General features: G+C 37.9%; 1 protein-coding gene across 2 annotated transcripts in view; it reads right to left on the bottom strand.

The window, feature by feature from the left end:
• Positions 1–18146, bottom strand: part of LOC150089273 (uncharacterized) — a 192331-nt gene that overhangs the window by 129719 nt on the left and 44466 nt on the right. Inside the window, exon 3 of one of the 2 annotated variants that reach the window (XM_090368457.1) lies at positions 7330–7467. In XM_090368457.1, the coding sequence (XP_090224583.1) occupies positions 7330–7467 (138 nt within the window). Of the gene's footprint in view, positions 1–2223; positions 2375–7329; positions 7468–18146 lie in introns of those variants that run through there. The other variant, XM_090368458.1, reaches the window with a different exon arrangement.

The following is an 18146-nucleotide window of genomic DNA, read 5'->3' as shown; positions in this document are numbered from 1 at the left end:
TATCGCAGCGAACCGCAACAAACTACTGACACAATAAGGAAATGAAAAAACCTCGAAGGCAACTGTTCCACAGAAGACGCCTGGAACTCAATGGACTCCAATGATCAAGGAGGCCATTGAGTTTAAGCACAAAACCCTGAGGTGTATTTAAAGTCGAATCAATGAGAAATGACTCTATAAACAACAGTGATGCAAATACCATATGGATGGGAAATGACAAAAGAAAGACTCAACAAACACCGACAAGCGAACCATTCCATGAACGATCCCGCTCTGGTCTGATCTCTGCTGGGAATGGACTAGGACCATCAGCAGCTCCGCTGTCAAATGCTATATGGCAATCTGAATGGGGTACCCTAACGCTATTCATCTTTAATTCCTTATCTCCGGCAGGAGGGAGAGGAGACAGATGCTCTGTTTCCTCCCCTGCCGACCCATCTCTTCGCCTGGTGAAGCATGGGCCTGCCTCACTGACCACCTGGGGTTGCCTTCTCTATCGTCCCCATACTTCTGCCTTTCATCCCCCAATCTTCAGCTTCTCCACCACTCTACCTGTATATCCTATCCCTGACAGGGGAGGTTAAGTTTTCTTCGTTGCCCCACCTGCCATCCAAACTTCCCTCTGGTGTGGCATGGGCATGCCACATTGCCTAGCAGGGGTCAACTCCTCTATCGACCCCTTACTTCTACTCTACCCCCCCAGTCTTCAGCCCCCTCCCTCCCACTACTATCTTTCATCTAGCGTATAGCCCACACATCTAAATTTAATAACAACAAAAATTTGCCCGACCTATTAGGCCTTTTAACACATCTCTCTAGCGTTCAATCCCAACCAGAGATTTCCTAACTATAATATGTATATATATGTATGTATATATATATATATATATATATATATATAATAGGAACAATATATGAAAATATTTTATAAAGTAATATAATATAATGCAATATTTTCCCGATCGGATTAAAGCCATCTGTATTAGATTGAACCTTACATCCGTGGTAATATTTTATTGTAGATTTAGTAAAATAGGTAACATGCTATTTAATCGGATTTTAAATTAGCTATGTTGGTAAAGGCCGAAAATATATTATTATAGATTTAGTAAAATAGTTACATGCTATTTAATCTTTTTTGAGTTAGCTGTGTTGGTAAAGGCCGAAAATATAAAACTTAAACCATATAAATGTAGTCCAAATTATACCTGTAGTAACTCTAAAATAGCTGATACCGGCCTCCGTGGCCAAACCTAGTGAAGAATAATAATTAGCAATACAGTACATGTAATTATAATAATACAATAACAATTGTTAATTATAGGTAATAGGATACATTGAAAGGGTCTTTATCGAGGGCTAATCAATATATCCCACCCATAATTAACAGAGCTATCTGTTTCTGTTGTCATCTGCCTGTATAACAAGGTCAAATAAGTAATATTAAAAGTTTAGTGGTCAAGTTGATAAGTAGTTAATGGTAAATTAGCTGTTAATAATTTAGCAGTTAATAATTTAGATGTTAACAGGCAGGATGACATTTAGCCCGACCGATAGCTACACCACGTATATATAGAAAACTAGAAGAAGCAATTATTTCGAATAAAGAGGAAGAGAGAACCAATATAGAAATTTCGGCCTTTACCAACATAGCTAATTTAAAAACTGATTACATAGCATGTTACCTATTTTACTAAATCTATAATAAAATATATACATATATATTTTATATACAATACAAATATATACACACACACACACATATATACAAATATATATACACACACACACACATATATACAAATATATACACACACACACACATATATACAAATATATACACACACACACACATATATACAAATATATACACACACACACATATATATATATATATATATCCGATAATTCAAAATAAAACATAAGCCAGTAGTACGCAAAAACTGTAGAGCGAAAATTAACATAAAAATAACGTAAAATAAAATAAACCAACAGGGAGGGGGAAGTAAAGGTAAGACAAACAGTAGCCGAAAGTCCCCTATATATAATTTAGCACTTTAAATCCAATTAATAAAACCGATATAAAATTTGAAATAATGCCAATTATATCATAATTTAGCGGTACACCCCTTGTAAGGTACCAGTTCCGAAAAACGTGAAATATCACCAAGGGGTTAAAAGAACTACTACGAGAAAAACAAAATATCAAAATAATAGACTGACCAATATCGACAGACTACCATGAAGCCAATAATGGTCATAGGCTTTTTTTGTGACGGTACGCAACGGTACGGCGTACCGGCACGGGTGACACGCAGTTGGTGTCAGCCATGCCAGCTGCTCCATCTATTAAGTAGATCACGTGACAATGGGCGGAGTCAGCACCCGTCAATCACGGCGGTATCGCTAGCAGTCTGGAAGGGGTACCCGTTTCTGAATCGCGACCAAAACTTCATTATGAAATTATTTTCACTTATTTTTTTACTTGGTACTTACCGTATTTTTACATTTTACTTATTATTTTTTATTTATTAAATAAGACTCACCTTTGACTTATTTTTAATATACTTGTATAATAAATTTATGCTTAATAAAATGTGTGTTAATAAAATTAATGGTCGAGATTCAGTATCGGATATAGCGTACCAACTGCTAGCGTACCAACACCCACTGCGTGCCAGCTGTGTCACCCGTGCCGGCACAGAATTTTTCTTGATAGCAAAGAATGAGTACCGGCACCTATTTTTTTACAAAAAAAGTATAAAATAAGTATAAAAAGTATAAAATAAATAAATATATATATATATATATATATATATATATATATATATATATATATATGCAGGGTTTCTCAAAAATATTGGTACAAACGTTTAGGGGAGGTAGGTAACAACCAAAGTGAATGTGAATCTCATAGGAACCCATAACCGGAAACGTCACGGGAAAGTAGTAGCAGAGGCACAAGAAGCAGAAATGACACAAGACAGTAATTAGTCGCAAACATTTATTTGACATAATATTAACAATGGAGTATGAGATGGATGCATTTCATGATGTTACAACAGACGCTCGAAGGTTCCACCATGAGACGCGATGCATGTGTGACACCGATGCAGCATGGATTGGCAGACATGGTCGAACACACCTGGAGTTGCTTTGACAGCAGCAGCAGCGCAGACGAGTCGCGCCACGAGATCCATTTCCGTCTCCACAAGCGATTCATACACGATAGATTTGAGGGCCTCCCACAGAAAGAAATCAAGGCTCGATAAATCAGGTGAGCATGGGGGCCAGGCAACAGGTCCACCACAGCCAATCCATCGACACCCAAAACACCTGTTCAAATGGTCACGAACACACCTTCCATAATGGGCAGCGCCCCGTCATGTTGAAACCAAATGTTGCGTCTCACATTTACTGGAACATCGTCAAGTAACCCTGGTAGAACTTGTTCAAGAAAGATTCGATATTTAGCGGAGTTCATGTGGGATGGTAACAGGTGTGGGCCGACTAAGCAATCACCGACAATACCTGCCCACACATTTATTGCGAAGCGATGTTGTGCTACATGGGGGTGCACACCATGTGGGCCCTCTACTAATCCATACACTAGGTTCATGTCTGCCAGCTCACAGTTCGTATATCGATGCATGCTCTTCGTGAGGCGACTACTGCTTGAATGAGTACCGACTTACGGTGACGTTTCCGGTTATGGGTTCCTAGCGATTCACATTCCTTTAGATGTTACCTGCCTCCCCTAAAAGTTTGTACCAATATTTTTGAGACACCCTGTATATATATAGCAGAGGCACAAGAAGCAGAAAGCTTAAGTATGCCAGTAGAATTGCAAACCAGTTTGCCATTCTACTGGCATACATTTTACTTGTCACCCTACATTTCATATAAGGGCTGAACTTCAGATTAGGGTACCCTGTTCAACATAGTGAGGAAAGAAGTGATTGACAGCTATTGTGGAGGCGTTTTCTTTCTGATTGTTTTCTGTCGTCAAGGTGTGGTGTGCTTGGCTTATGTAGGGTTTTTGAATCGGAAAATGAGTTTGCAATCAACAGCAAGTTGGTGGAAAAACACCGTAGGCATATCAACCTAGAAAGACAGTGAGGTTGGAGTGGGCGGAGTCAGAACTTGTCAATCACTGCTTTCATACTGTTTTGCAAGCCACCATGTTGGATGGGGTACCCTAATCTCCAGATTAGGGATCCAGATTTGGTAAAATCTGGAGATTTTACCAAATCAATGTAGCAGCTTTGAACATGTCTGGCTCCCCAAATCATTGTGGAAATTACAGAATTAATCATTTGATTTTGCCTATCAGAGCAAGAAGTGTATTGAATTCTCACAAGGAAGCAAATGATTATGTCATTAAGTCATTATTACTAATATTAGATATATGGTGAAAGGAAGCCTGAGGCTTATGCTGCACCAACCAAAAAAAAAAAATTCACAAGTTACCCTGAGAGAGAGAGAGAGAGAGAGAGAGAGTAGAAGGGAATCACCAAGAAAGAGAAGAATGATGATAGCCAACTCAGGACCCTCGGTGTGCCAAGCCCATACTCAAAAGATGTGAGTCCCTGGGGTTAACATAACCGAAAGGTAAGTGGAAGAAAAGCTGTTGAAGCTAAATGTAAAAAAAAGGCACCTGGGGTGGATGAGATCTATCCAATTTGGTTTAAGTGGGATAGCAAAAGAAGTAAGCAAACCTTTAGGCATAATTATGAGAGCATCCTTGGATTCAGGAGAGGTCCCTATGAACTGAAGGTGTGTGAATGTACCCAATTCACAAAGGGGATCAAAGGATAATATGAGTAATTACAGAGCTGTTAGCATGACATCTGTTCCAGGAAAAATTGTGAGGCACCAGTTAAAGAAATAATGCAGGTCAATGTAGACATGAATGCAGTCATACTACAGTCACAGCATTGATTTGTTAAGGAACAGTTTTCTCTGAGCAATCTGATTGTATACTATGATGTGGTCACAAAAGACCTGGATGCAAATAATAATTTTGATATCATATACTTAGATTTCAGAAAAGCTTTTAAGACTATTTCTCAAAAAACACTGCTGTATAAATCAGACCAGTGTGACATTAGGGGCAAGGATGAAGGGATGGTTAAATGGGTGAAGAAAAAGAGTGGATATCAGTGGGCACTGCTCTCCTTGGACTACTATTATTATAGAGTTCCCTAATTCTGTGCAGATAATACAAAGGTTGGCATGATTACTATTGTTAATAATGTTAATAACAATACACGAGGCCGCCGTAGCCTAGTGGTCAGGCACGCGGGTGCATAAGTACACGTGCCTTGAGTGAACGGGGTTCAAGCCCGTGACTGCTGAATACGGTGCTGTTTCTTGTATTCTGTGTATCTTGTAAACTCCTCTGGCCGTTTGGTCGTCCCGGAGTATAAACAGAAAATTTATTTAATCAGGATATATTATAGCAGGAAGATCTATAAAAATTAGGCAGACAAGCTAAGAAGTGGAAAATGAAATTTAACATCGACATATATTGTCAACTGTGCACTGAGAGGACTGGAGAACGAAAAAGACCTGTGGGTAATTTTGCAGTCAGACATGAAGTTCTCTGAACAGTGCAGTCGGGCTGCTAGGATTCCTCACAGGGATTTTTCAATGATATACAGGAATTTTTTCAGCAGGGATAAGGAGGTCATTATTTCATTGTATAAAGGAATGGTAGGGCCACATCTTGAGTATTGCATACATGTCCAGAAGCCTCGTTTTATTAAGGATGTGGATCTGTTGGAATGGGTGCAGAGAAGAGAAATGAGATTCATCAAGGACACAATAAAAACTCTTACCAGAAAATATCTGCAAATTGCAACATCTTGACACTAGGTACCTTCAAGGCAATCTGACTGAGGGTTTTAGCATCCTTACAACATAACATATATAAGGGGTATAATTTTAAAGTCAGGAAGGATGTGCAGAAATTTGCTTTCAGCTAGATATGTTGTGGAAGTGGATAGTTTGGACAAATTTAAGGAGAATTAAATGAACTATTAGGGGCAATGGGCAGATGAGGTGAGAAGTTTTGGTAGTTGCAGACTGATGCTACACCTCCCCCCCCCCCCCAAATGATGCAAGTATTAGTAGTTTTTGAAGACTAAATGCTCAAGACATAATACATTATGGGTTGAGATTAACTATATAATATCGGTGTAAATAGTTTACCCATAAGTTTAACTAAATACTTAGTGTAACGGCATCGTTTAGATTTTATCTCATATTGTGACTACCTTCACAACGAGATATCAGGTATTGCACTACCTCAAATAAAAAATGCCCCAGAAGAGGAGACTACTGTTATTTATTCTCAGTGGGCAACACCACCCAGACGCGTTTCGGAGCTTGTTGCCTCACTCAGCAGTGGGCGGGCAGGTACTCTGGTAATGCATAGACGCCATCACGGTTGCGAAGTTAATTCCACAATATGAGAGATGCCAAATGGTAAAGATAACGATAAAATTTTGAAGACTAAATGTTCAAGGCATAATACATTATGGGTTAAGATGAACTATATAATATCGGTGTAAATACCATAGTTAACCCATAAGTTTAACTACGTAGTGTAACGGCATCATTTAGATTTTATCTCATATTGTGGCTACCTTCACAACGACATACCAGGTACCCTTTATTTGAAGTAGTGCAATACCTGGTATCTCGTTGTGAAGGTAGCCACAATATGAGATAAAATCTAAACGATGCGATTACTATGGTGTATTCACACCAATATTATATAGTTAATCTCAACCCATAACGTATTATGCCTTGAGCATTCAGCTTTCAAAACATTATCATTATCTTCACCATATGAGAATAAATACCCACTGAGAATAAATAACAGTAGTCTCCTCTACTAGAGAAGCGTTATTTATTTGAAGTAGTGCAATACCTGGTATCTCGTTGTGAAGGTAGCCACAATATGAGATAAAATCTAAACAATGCCATTACACTACGTATGTAGTTAAACTTATGGGTAAACTATGGTGTTTTTACACCGATATTAAAAAGCATTAGTAGTGGAAAATGGTAATTTATTTTCCACTACTAATACTTAATTTACATACATGGATTTATTTCTTTAGAATTTCATTTCTAATACAGTGGAATACTTTACTTTTAGCATTAATTATATTCATTATCTAAAAATTGAAGTGCTCAATATGGATTCTGTGGGAGTGAATTCTGCAGAGAATAAATTGGAAATTTTATTCTAAATTGAAATTAAAAATTACTTTATTTAAATAAGAGATTAGCTAAAATATTGTAGTGAACAAAACTTACATCAAATATGCCTCGGGCAGAAGTGGAAATTATGAATACATGAGAGATAAGTCTGTTTTCTTTAGGACCTCCTTCTTCACACTTGTCATAATAATCAAGACTTATGACTCCAGCAGACCTCTCATTGCCTTTACTATTCTATACAAAAATCAAGGAAAAATGGCTATAAAATTTATTAAGAGGTTATACAATAATTAAGATAAATGGAATACACATAGCTGTAACCATACTAAAAATAGATGGCTATAGCATTAGTTTTAAGAGAACATATTTTTCATGAAAAGAGTACAAAAGAGGAGGAACGAGAAAGGGAATTTAAAATTCACCTCACGTGCCTAAATTGCCACCATAATTATCAGCATGGTATGCTCTAAGTATAACTGGATTAATACCAATATTTTGGACATTTCTAAAGCAGAAATGTCCAAAAAATTGGTAAGTGAACACAGAGGCATCAACAGATCTAAATAAGCAGTATGGAATCATACCATGAAACATATGGCATATATAATCCTCAGGAAATAAAATACAAATGCTTCCAATGCAGGAAGAAGTGCACATTTTTGTAATTTAAAGATGAAGATAATAGATTGCTAACTGGTTACCATATAAAGAGAAGTAGAAGTGAAGCTCATTTAAAATAAATGTTTCTTGTATTCTCTCTATCTTGTGAACTCTACTGACTGTCTGGTTGTCTCAGAGTATAAACAGAAAATTTATTTTATTTTATTTTATTTATTTAAAAATAAAAATTGGATTTAAAATTTTTATGAAAAAAAAGTACTATTTTAATAATTTCCCTATTGTGTTTGAGGCAGGATGAATTTGGTTTCTTCTAATAAAAATTAACTAAAATGGAACTAAAGTTGAAGCACCTGAATAAAAGGAAAAGTTTCATGAGATGGAACGTTGAGAAATTTAGACAGGAGAGTGCAAAAAATGTGTTTCAAGATCTGACCAATGTGATCGCTGCTGAGGAGACTACAAATGATCTAGAGCAAAATTGGTCTTTACTCAAGGAGACAACTTGTAAAGCTGCATTGGTGGCTCTGGGCAAGAGTGAAAAAATTAGGACGAAACCTTGGATCAAGGATATTTTACTGCAGAAAATGGATGAGAGGAGGAGTCTGAAAGGGCAAGAAAATGATGATGATCAAAGGAACTATCATAGATTGAAGAATGAAGTTGATAGGGAATGTAGGATGGCTAAAGAGTGGTGGGCAGAGAACTGTCAAGAGATTGAAATGCTCGAACAACAAGGTCGGCTGGACTTGTTGTTCGAAGGGCTGGACTTGTTGTTGTTGTGCACAGAAAAATCGGGGATTTAACAAGAAAAATTAGCGGAATCCAAACGAGAACAACGCAGGATGAAAAGGGAATGACAGTACTGAACTTCGAAGAACAAAAGAAAAGATGGAGGCGATATGTTGAAGAACTTTATGATGATTCAAGCATGTACAAATGGAGGAATATGACAATAGAAGAACATGAAAACATGGAGGAGGAAATATCTAAAGATGAATTCAATGCAGCCTTAAAGTCCCTTAGCAATAACAAAGCACCAGGAATTGACAATATACCTGCAGAGCTTTTAGAATACAGTGGAGAAAATCTGAAGAAAGCCTTATTTTAACTGATAAAGATGATATACAGGGATGAGAGTTGGCCGGAGGATTTCTGCATATCAATCATAATCCCCACACCCAAGAAGAAGATGTCACCAACAGTATGGTAAGCCTAAAAAATTATGTCTTATTACCCATGCATCTAAGATTCTGCTGAAAATTATCAAATTCCGTACAGAGAGACATTGAACATTTCGGGGGATCCAAGGTTGACCAGAGTAATTACAGACCTGTTTGTTTAATTTCTATTCCAGGGAAATTAATGGAGGCACTGGTTAAAGAAGCATTACAGGATCATCTCGACAAGACTTCAGTTATAGCTCGGACACAACATGGGTTTCTTAAGGGGAAGTCTTGTCTGACCAATTTGATTGGATACTATGATGTAGTCACAAAGGAACTGGATGCAAAGAATAACTTTGATTTCATATATTTAGATCTTAGAAAAGCCTTTGATACTGCTGCACATGGAAGACTGCTGCACATGGAAGACTACTGCACAAATTGGAGCAGTGTGGCATTGGAGGCAAATTGCTGCTTTGGATAAAGGGATTGTTGAGTGGGAGAAGACAGAGAGTGGTAATCTGTGGACACTGCTCTTCGTGTTATTGGTGGAGTCCCTCAGGGTTCAGTTTTGGATCCATTGTTGTTTTCTGTATTTATAAATGATATTGATGATGGTATATCAGTCTTAATGTCCAAGTTTGCAGACAATACGAAGGTTGGCAGGGTTGTTAATGACAGTAATGGCAGTGTGCTATTGCAACAGGATCTAGAAAATTTGGGAAGATGGGCTGAGAAATGGCAATTGAAGTTTAACGTTCACAAATGCAAAGTACTGCATATGGGTAGAAGTAACCCCAAAGAAATGTACCAACTGTGTGGTACTACACTTAGGGTGGTAGAAAATGAAAAAGACCTGGGAGTAATTGTGAAGTCAGATATGAAGTTTTCTGAGAAATGCACAGAGGCTGCCAGAGCAGGTCATGGGGTTTTGTCAATGATATACAGGAATTTTGCTAGCTAGGAAAATGAGGTGATTCCTCTGTATAAGGCAATGGTCATGCCACGCCTTGAGTACCGCATACAGGTCTGGCGGCCTCATTTTAGGAAGGATGTAGATTTGCTTGAGCGTGTACAGAGAAAGGCAACAAGGTTGGTGAGGGGAATGAAGGGATCCTCTTTACAAGAGAGGCTTAAGTTCTGCAAATTGCAGTGGCTGGAGACTAGGCACCTGCGAGGTGATCTGATTGAGGTGTATAAGGTCTTGAATGAGTTGAGGACGCTGAATTCTGATGGGATTCTTCCACTTGTTCAGATTACGGACCTAAAGGGCATAAATTCAAATCGAGGGTGGTTAATTGCTGGAACAAATTCCCATCTGGCGTTGTGGAAGTTGATAGGTTAAATAAATTTAACGAGGAACTGGACAAACATTTAGAGGGAATGGTTATGTGATTTTTTTTTTTTTGGCTGATGCTACATAAGCTCATACACTTGCTTTCTTGCATCACATGCCACCATTAATATTACTCTTACTATTACTATTTTCTGGATGACTCACAGTGTGGTTTTTGCAGAGGCAGATCGACAAGAGATGCTATTTGAATGTTCACAATGACTTCACGATCCTACATCAACTGTTACAAACTTTAATTTTATTTTATTAAATAAAATAAAATAAATTAGAGTTGTTAAGATAATAATAATAAAATGAATTAAAATGAGTAAAATGAATAGTACAATTACACCAGATAAAACTGATAAAATAAGATACCTGTCTGTACAATAAAAATAAAATAAAACAATTTAGAAAAACACCAGATAATAGCAATAAAACTCCAAAGCTCTCAGGAGCGTTTATCAATAATGAAGCTTAATGTACAGTACATCCTTAAATATCAGTAAGCTCACAGTTCACAGCACATGTTTCTACAGGAGCATGGGCAGTATTCTTCATATGTGCACTGGAACAGGAAATGGCTCAGGAGTGTGCCAGGCAGAACCATTCATCCCATCCAAGAACTTCCCCACTTCTTTGGATGGGGGAAGAGAGAGAGAGAGAGAGAGAGAGAGAGAGAGAGAGAGAGAGAGAGAGAGAGAGAGAGAGAGAGAGAGAGAGAGGTGCTTGGTTTCCTCGTTAGCTTCTGAACAGTAATGTCATTAATCATGCTGCTGAAACAAGGTCTAGAAAAATTAGGTAGATGGGTTGAGAAATGGCCTTTGAAGTTAAACATTGACAAATGCAAGGTTCTATGTATGGATAGCATTAATCCCAGATCAATATACAAACTCTGTGGTAATACACTCGGGGGAAGCAGAAAATGAAAAGGACCTGTGGGTAATTGTACAAACTGATATTGAAGTTCTCTGAGCAGTGCCAGGTCAGCTCGTGGGATTTTGTCAATGATATAGAAAAATTTTGCGAGATGGGATAAGACTGTGATTATCCCATTGTATAAGACAATGCAGGTCACATCTTGAGTAATGCATTGATCGGATGGCCAAATTTTAGGATGTAGAGCTGCTGGAACTGGTACAGGGAATAGCAGTGAGATTGGTGAGGGGGAACAAAGGGGTGCTCTTTCCAAGAAAAGCTTCAAGCTCTGCAAATTGCAGCATCTTGAGCATGTGTGAGGTAGGGCTTACAATACCGGTATACCGAAATCTTAATACTGGTATTTCGGTATTTCTAATTTATGAAACCGGGATACCAGTATTAATACCGGTATTCCAAAAACAAACGTTTTTCTCAATAAATTCTGATGACAATTAGGTGCAATAAAGTAAAGAAAAAAACAAGTACTGTAATTACTTGAATTCATGTTTTAAATAAACTTTTATTGTAATAATAAATATTCAGAAAAATATCATTAAGATACAAAAAAAAAAAAAAAAAATATATACATATTGTTACTGCAAAGTTTAGTTATGTTTAGGCATCCACACTACCTGTCCGAATAAAGTGAGCTCTTAAGAAACATAAACATAAATAGTATGATTGTTTAAAATGGATCTAATTTTGGTACATACAGTATTTGATTAGCGGCAGAAAACGCCCTTTCGGATTCTATTCTGGTACTATTGTACTGAGATAATCATAGACGATCTCAGTCCATATTTTCTAGGCTTTGAACTTTTTTAGCAAAAACAGTTAAAAGTATTTCTTTAATTTCTGACTCAAGTTGATCTTTTAAAATCTCATTAGAGTCAGGCAATTTCTTATTTTGGATAGAATTTGCGGAACACTGATGTTCTGTTCCATGTTGGTCTTCCATGGTTGAATTATGTTCATCATTTTCTAAAGGCTGTACCTCCTTGGATTTTATGTGTTTCTTAACTAATAGCATAATCCTATCTCCCTTTCTGTACACATTGTACTTCCCATATTCCAGTTCTGCATTACTTATATCTGTGTGACACCATGTTTCTGATATCCCAAAAATATCAGCCATGTATTGACCAACACCTCAAATTCATCAAATTTATTTACCAAACTCCTAGCATTGGTGAACACGCAAGTATACGTGCACCTGTACCTATTCTTAGCTATCCTAACACAACTCATGTGTTTACTTATACCTGTTTGTTGTTTGTTTGTTTTAGTTAGTTGTTGGCGCATCGGCTTCTATGGCCATAATGCACCCCCCAAGATTTTTGCAGTACACTGATCCAAGCCCAAGGCGGGATTCCAACCCGCAACCTTTGGGTTGCCAGGCAGGCACTTTACCTACCCGACTAGCCCGGTCGGCGTTTACTTGTACCACAATTGCTTGGGGAGGATACAAGGACTAATATATTAACAGTAGCCACTGGGAGAGGTGAAAGTGATTCTTGCACTGCTTCTATTGGAATGAACAGCAGCCTGGAAAACAAGGTTGGCAGGTCTTTTTCATTCTCTACCACTGTCAATGTAGTGCCACAGAGTTGATACGTTGCTTTGGGTTGCTGTTTCCCATATGTAGTACTTTACATTTGTCAATGTTAAACATCATTTGCCACCTCTCAGCCCATCCATCTGCTCAACCTTTCCAGATTCTGTTGCAGCAGCATAGCGTCAGTAGTGTCCTGACACTGACACTGACACTGACACTACTGAGAGGTGGCAAATGAAGTTTAACATTGACAAATGTAAAGCTACATATGGGAAACAGCAACCCCAGAGCAACGTATCAACTCTGTGGTACTACACTGACAGTGGTAGAGAATGAAAAGGACCTGGGGGTAATTGTGCAGGCAGATATGAAGTTCTCTGAGCAATGCAGACGGGCTGCAAGAGTAGTTCATTGTGTCTTGTCAATGATATACAGGAATTTGTCTAGCAGGGATAGGGAGGTGATTATTCCCTTGTATAAGGCAATGGTCAGGCCGCACCTTGAGTACTGTATACAGGTCTGGAGGCCTCATTTCAAGAAGGATGTAGAGCTGCTGGAACAAGTACAGAGAAGGGCAACAAGGTTAGTGAACGGAATGAAGAGTTGCTCTTACGAAGAAAGGCTTAAGTTTTGCAAATTACAGTGTCTGGAGACTAGACACCGGCGAGGTGATCTGATAGAGGTGTACAAAGCCTTGAATGGTTTGAGCATGCCCAATGCTGATGGGATACTGTCTCTTGCTCAGAATAATCACCTGAGAGGGCATAAATTCAAATTGAGGAAAGACAGATGTAGGTGTAGATGTGCGGAAATTTGCCTTTAGCCAGCGGATAGTTGGTTGGTGGAACAGGCTTCCATCCCTTGTTGTGGAAGTTGATAGCCTAAATAAATTTAAAGCTCAGCTGGACAGGTATTTCGGAAGAACGGAGGGGTGAAGTGGAAGGGTTTTTTTTTTTTTTTTTGGCTGATGCTGCATAAGCTTGCTTTCTTGAATCATATGCCTCTACTAATGCTAATGCTAAAGGGACACTGCCCAGACGAAAACAGACAACATTGATAAATGATGAAAGACAGAGAGCCCCGAACCAAGGATCCCAGCGACAACAAGGCATTTAATGACTTCTGAGAAAAAAAATCATATAATTATGACTTTTTCTCCGTATGGAGAAAAATTTCCCACGAAAAGAAAAAGCCATAAAGGACTTAAAGAATTATGAATTTTTCCTCTTTTGGAAATTTTTTCCGTCCCGTGATAGGTACTGGTACCAAGTGGATGGGGTAGATCAGGTGTCGGCAACCTTTTTGAGTGAAGAGCTATTTTTGATCTAATTGAATAAAAAAAAAGAGAGAATCCGAAAAGCTGCACTTCAGCTCAAGCTGGGGGGGGGGGGAGTTTTTTAAGAAATGGAATAGAGTGCGAAGGTGTTTTATTAAAAAAATATATATTTTGAAATATTATTTATTAATAATATTTCTAAATAATGTGACTTTTGCAGCTGAACTTCTCGAGCGAGTCTCTCAATTTCAGGGAAGAAAGCTGTAATTTTCATCTTTAAGCATGCTGAGAGACCTGCATTGTTCAGTTAGCTTCTTGATTTATTTTTAATATAGTTCTTGTTTATACTCCGGCCCGACCACCAGGTCAGTGAAATTTACAATAAATCAATCAATACAAATGTTAAACGTATTTAGCAGTAACAGGCATGAACCCTGGTCCACTCAAACAGCGTCTGCTACTACACTCATGCTCCTGATCACTCAGTTACATCAGTTCATGTTCGAAAACATTTTCCAGCAGAAATTCATCGAATCAAAAACTGAGAGAAGTCCAAACGCAAATATTTTCAAATTTATGTGTGTCCGGCAAGCTACACCACGCATCGAACACAATTTGGTCTTGCTTTTTCAACTCATCCATTGGCATCCATTTATGTAGACGTGTAGACGTCCTCTCCAAATCCTCAATTTCAGTTTTAAGGCATTTTAGCCTTGCACACCACATGTCCTTGATTTTTATGTCTTCTAACTCCATTTCAAACTTTGCTTCATGTGGGCTAAAGGTTAAAGAGCCGCAGTTACATGCTCAAAGAGCTGCTGGTTGCCGACCTCTGGGGTAGATGGTTGTGTCCTGTTTCTAATAATAATAATAATAATAATAATATTATTATTATTATTAGAAAGGGTTCCACCACATGACGAGTATTGCTACCAAGTACGCACAGTGGTTGTTTTTATGTCTGGTGCAACTGCTGGTCGGGGAACTCTCTGACTATCCTACAGGTGTTCAGGATTGCGACTTTCTGGAGTTCCTTGTTGGTGTTCGCTGGGAGACCTATTGCTGCTAGTTGTTATGTAGGATCTTTGGCACCATACTGGTGGTTAACACAATGATCGGAATAGTCATTACTTGTTACATATGCCACATCTTTTTGATATCTATCTATACATTAAAAAAGTTTTCTTCCTAGTGATATTTATTCAAGCCAATGGGAGAAGAGGGCGAAGCAATTACGTCACTACGAATGTAATTAATTATTGACAACTGCCTCCATAACGTTCACCACCCCGTGCACATGATTCACTGTCTAACATTTGATGTTCCATTGTAACATTTTTTGTATACTAATGAACATTATATATTTGTAAATACTGTAGTTCAGTATTTTGTAAATATTTTAAATATGTGTATAGTTTGTAAATATTTCGGTAAATACTGTAGTTCAGTATTTTGTAAATATTTTAAATATGTGTATACTTTGTAAATATTTCGTTAAATATTTTAACGGATGCAACAATATTCCTCACGTATTATGGAATCCAAAGCAAAAGGCCTTTTCCTAAGTGACCTATGTAAACGCTGGTAAATAATTACATAGTGATATTGGCTGAAGTCCAGTATAGTATACAGGCGCTGGTACTTCGATGAAGTACCTTCCGGTGCCAGAAAAGGGAGTGCCTTCAGGTGAAGGCACCTCCCTTTTTTGATTGTTTTGTGTCATTGAGGAGAGACAGCTTAGCTTAGGTAGGATGTTTATCACTCCATCTAGCTGTTTTAAAATGGGAAACGAGTTCCCGATTTAAAAACAGTGGCAAATGTGGGGAAAAACATCCTAGGCATACCAGCCTAGGAGGGCAGTGGCATCTGCCAATCACTGCTTTGTTCCTGTCCATTTATAGAAATATGAGAGTCATAACTTGTCAATCACTGCTTTCCCACTGTTTTGCTTGCCACCATGTTGGTGAGTGTACACCGTTCTGGATTTTACCATGATATTTATTCGACTTTGAGAATGCCGCACGCTACAAATGCACAGGTCATACATAGGTCAATTCCTGATTAGATATTGGCCAGTGTATTTTGACAGGTGTGTCTTTTACGTAGAAAAGATTTCACTTACTACATATACCTCTACATTTTACATAGCAAAGCGTGTGCAGGGGTGGGCGAGCATAGCGAGCAGGGACAAAGCCCTATTTTTTATTATTATTATCTCTCTATACATTAAAGTGATATTTATTCAAACCAATTGCAGAAGAGGTCGGGGAAATTACGTCACTACAAATGCGCAGGTAAATAATTACATAGGTCATTTCCTGATTAGATTTTGATCAGTGCGTTATAATGTTAGTATAACGTTATTATTATACAAATAACAACAAAACAATACAAATATTTTCAAAAAACTGAACTATTTACAATCATAGCTCTATTATATCAAGAAGATGGGTCCCTTCGTCAGCTGACATTAATATACAAAAAATTCTACAATGGAACATCAAATGATGCCAGACATGTCATGTATTAGACAGTGAAGCACGTGCACAAGGTTGGTGAATATTAAATGGAAGGCTCGCAAATGGATTACTGGGCAGAATCAGACATTTGCTGTTGATAATGTAGAGCATGTACATGGGACGCATGCCAACGTTCGACACATTGCAAGACAACTGCCTCCATAACATTCACCAACCTCGTACACATGCTTCAATGTCTAATACATTACCACGCCCAGCATCATTTGATGTTCCATTGTAACGTTTTTTTGGATATTAATAAGAAGGGATCCAACATCCCAATATAATTTGTAAATAGTTTATTATTTTGTAAATATTTTAAATATTTGTATAGGTTGAAATTACATCACAACAAATCTACAGGTAAATAATTACATAGGTCATTTCCTGATTAGATATCGATCAGTGTGTTTTGACAGGTGTGTCTTTTACGCATAAAAGAAATGACTTACTCCATCATACCTCTACATTTTATAACGAAAAGAGTATGGGGGGTGGCGTGCAAAGCGAGCAGGGTCGAAGCCCCCTAGTTATTATTATTATTACTCTAAAAGATATTTCTTGGTTAAATGGCTATGAGCATGAAGGAGTTTACTTATGTGTGGGTAATGCACACACATCATTTCTACTACCAAGGTAGTTTTAATGCATCATTTTAATTTTATCTTGACGAGTTGCCATGGTATTGCACTACCTGGAATAAGTAAATAGGTGAAGCATTACTTATTCGAGGTAGTGCAATACCATAGCAACTTGTGAGGGTATTCACAATATGAGATTATTAAAACGATACATTAAAACTACCTTAGTAGTAGAAATGATGTGTGTGTGCATTACCCATGCATAAGTAAATTCCTTCATATTCTTAGGCATTTACCGAATAATTATATCTTTTAGATTAAACCATGCACACCAACAGGCATCTCTCGCATTGTGAGGTTACACTTCATAACTGGGTTGTCTTTATTGCAACAACAGAGTATCTGCCCACCCACAGATGAGAAGCCAATAAGCTTTGAAACGGTGCCGTCTAGTGGAGGATCTTGATGGGGCCCATGTTACTGCAAATGGGTAACAACGAAGCATTGCCTATTCGGGGGATTTACGAGTGGCTTAGTTCAGCAAGTGAGTGTGAGGAGAAACTGTTTCTTTCCTATTTCAACGGATTTTTTCTCCTTCTCCCTCACCTACTATCACTTTCCTACACCTTTATGATTTCCTAATTCTAATAAGGACAGTATATGGATAACAGTGTTTTATCCCATACTATTTTTCAAACGTAGTGGTGGTATCCACCAAGAATAAGTAATATTAGTGTTCTCTATAGGTGAAGCATTACTTATTTGAGGTAGTGCAATACCGTGCAGACTGAAAACTGTAATAAGGGGAAGGGCATGGAAACTGAACGGATTAAACATTTTTAGAGAGAGGAAATGGTCTCAGCTGCTAGGATAATTTTTTTTCCTTCTTCCAATTTTAGGTAGGGGCACTCTGGGCCACCTATCGTTTCCTTTCGTTCTCA

Source organism: Mastigoproctus giganteus, chromosome 2 (genome assembly GCF_048544385.1).
Source record: "Mastigoproctus giganteus isolate SK-2022 chromosome 2, ASM4854438v1, whole genome shotgun sequence".
In the NCBI taxonomy this organism is placed as follows: domain Eukaryota; kingdom Metazoa; phylum Arthropoda; class Arachnida; order Uropygi; family Thelyphonidae; genus Mastigoproctus; species Mastigoproctus giganteus.
Note: the sequence above shows the minus strand (reverse complement) of the source record. Positions and strands in the feature narration are given on the sequence as shown.